Here is a 2,117-nt window from a genome sequence, read left to right as displayed (position 1 = left end):
AGAGAGAGAGAGAGAGAGAGAGAGAGAGAGAGAGAGAGAGAGAGAGATGAAAGAATACAGTGACTCTGCTGAGGAACTGATCTTGCAATTGAGAGACGGAAGATAAAGCACTGCAGGTCATTCAGCATGGTGCACAGTCAAGGGCATCCATTGCCGTTTTTATGTTTGTCTAGCCTGAAGGATGTAAGTTTATATGGAATAACAACATGAGAGTGTATGACATTCATGCCTCTCTCAAAGACATTAGAAAATGGAAGAGAAATGGGGTTGACGCAATGTGGACTTGTTCTGATACCACTGGGGCCCTTGCATCTAGTCCAGACAATACTTACAACTGACAGAAGGCCAAGGTGCAAGGCGAAATTTTTTATAGCAGTGGGTTTGGATGAAGAGGAGGTGGTATGGTTTTAATAAGGCAGGAAACAGAGCGTCCAGGAACTTTGTTTTAAAGTGATCAAAATTTAAAATTTTTATCAAAATTCCATGTTAATTTTTGGCCTGAACATCAGTTTAACCCGTCAGCTTTTAAACTGGCCATAGAGAGAAAAACGAGAGAAAGAGAGAGAAAACGAGTGAGAGAGAGATCCTTCAATATTAATTCAGGTGATGTTCGTTTATTCATCTGTTTTGTTTCATTTTAAATTAAATTAGAGAAGCTGAACTGCATAGCTAATTTATTAATTGAAGTCAACTTACAAAATACACTGCACCAAAACTGCCATGGCCAATCTCTCTCAGTTCCGTAAAAACTTTTTCCGGATCTTCCAAGCTGAAGAGAGCTGCAGTTTCAGGGTCCTTTAAGCTTCCTGGCTTTGGTAGGGAAGGCATGATGTTAGCTCCTAACTACCTGCGGTCTCGGTGTGAAGATAGACACAACACGTTCTGTACATTCATTTATTTTAGCATCCACATATGATTCATCAACCTTTGAAAAGAAAAATAACAAAAAGAAATTAATTAATTATTTTACAAGTTAATCATTTTAATTTTAAATTTATAACTTCAATCACAGTGATAACAAGGCAACAGTCTGGTCAGAGCTATACACAAAGTATTTCAATGATAAAGAAAATAGAATACATTATCTGTATGCATACATATAAACGAGGGGATGTTTAAAAGTTCTTGGCTTTAAGGGCATTGCAAAACAGCTGGTTGAAGGCCCAACCTTCTGAATTCTTTTACAGGGCTTAAAAAAACTGAAGGACTGCTGCAATAAGTGTGCGAATCTGGAAGAGGGGAAAATGTTGAATAAAACCATAATTAACTGATCCTCCTGTATTTTCTTTTACCCAAAGTCAGGAACTTTTCAGCACCCCACCCCCTTGTACATACACAACAGTTTATCTACTTGTATGCCAGACTTCTGATCCATCTGGAGTACCTCTGCTGTGGCCCTTTCCTCTCCCCACCACATCACTCCAGCATCTACTGGCCAGCAGCCAAAGCAACAGCACTTGCTGTTCCTTTCCACATTCTCAGACAAAGAGCAAATTGTGAGATTTTTCACTCCTAATGCCAACTGAACTCCTTTCATATGTGTGCGTGGCAGGGGGTGGTGGCAACCTCTGTTGTACTCTTTCGCCCCAACTTTCTCTCACTCTTTCTTCCTGCTTCATGAGTAACGCTGCGATGGACTGGTGTCCCATCCAGCTGGGGAAGGGGAACACATGCGCCATAGAAACCGGGAAACCGGGCCCATGAGCCTGGCTGGGCTTTAGAAGGGCGCATAAATAAATATATATATATATATATAATAACAAAAAGTGACAACAAAAGAATGAGAATGAGACCTCGAGTACTATAATGACAACTTACTGTTTGTTCTAAATTATAAAATATATATAGAGAGAGAGAGAGAGAAATTATAACATATAACGTTGCGTCCTGCCCGAAGCTCGTCGAAACGCCGGTGTTAAAACGTGGGTAGCTGATGAAGTAGAATGTTCTCTATGTGGCTCGTGTGTTCTCGTCTACGTTTGTTTGCAATGTCCTGTACCCAGATATGCACCTATACATACAGGTGGATGTCGGTATGCACATACCTGTACGTATATATGCATATACTCATTTACTTTTGTTTTTATATATATATATATATATATATATATATATAT

The 2,117-nt window shown here is 39.5% G+C and overlaps 1 protein-coding gene across 1 annotated transcript in view; it reads right to left on the bottom strand.

Annotated features, from left to right (window-relative positions):
- The window catches only part of LOC106875840 (serine/threonine-protein kinase TAO1), an 84,943-nt gene that overhangs the window by 36,435 nt on the left and 46,391 nt on the right, over window positions 1–2,117 (bottom strand). The window contains exon 2 of the mRNA XM_052976934.1: window positions 697–925. Coding sequence (XP_052832894.1) covers window positions 697–828 — 132 coding nt within the window. The 5' untranslated portion in view covers window positions 829–925. The remainder of the gene's footprint in view (window positions 1–696; window positions 926–2,117) is intronic.

The sequence above is a fragment of the Octopus bimaculoides genome, chromosome 26 (genome assembly GCF_001194135.2).
Source record: "Octopus bimaculoides isolate UCB-OBI-ISO-001 chromosome 26, ASM119413v2, whole genome shotgun sequence".
Lineage (NCBI taxonomy): Eukaryota > Metazoa > Mollusca > Cephalopoda > Octopoda > Octopodidae > Octopus > Octopus bimaculoides.
This window is presented reverse-complemented; position numbering and strand designations above follow the sequence as displayed.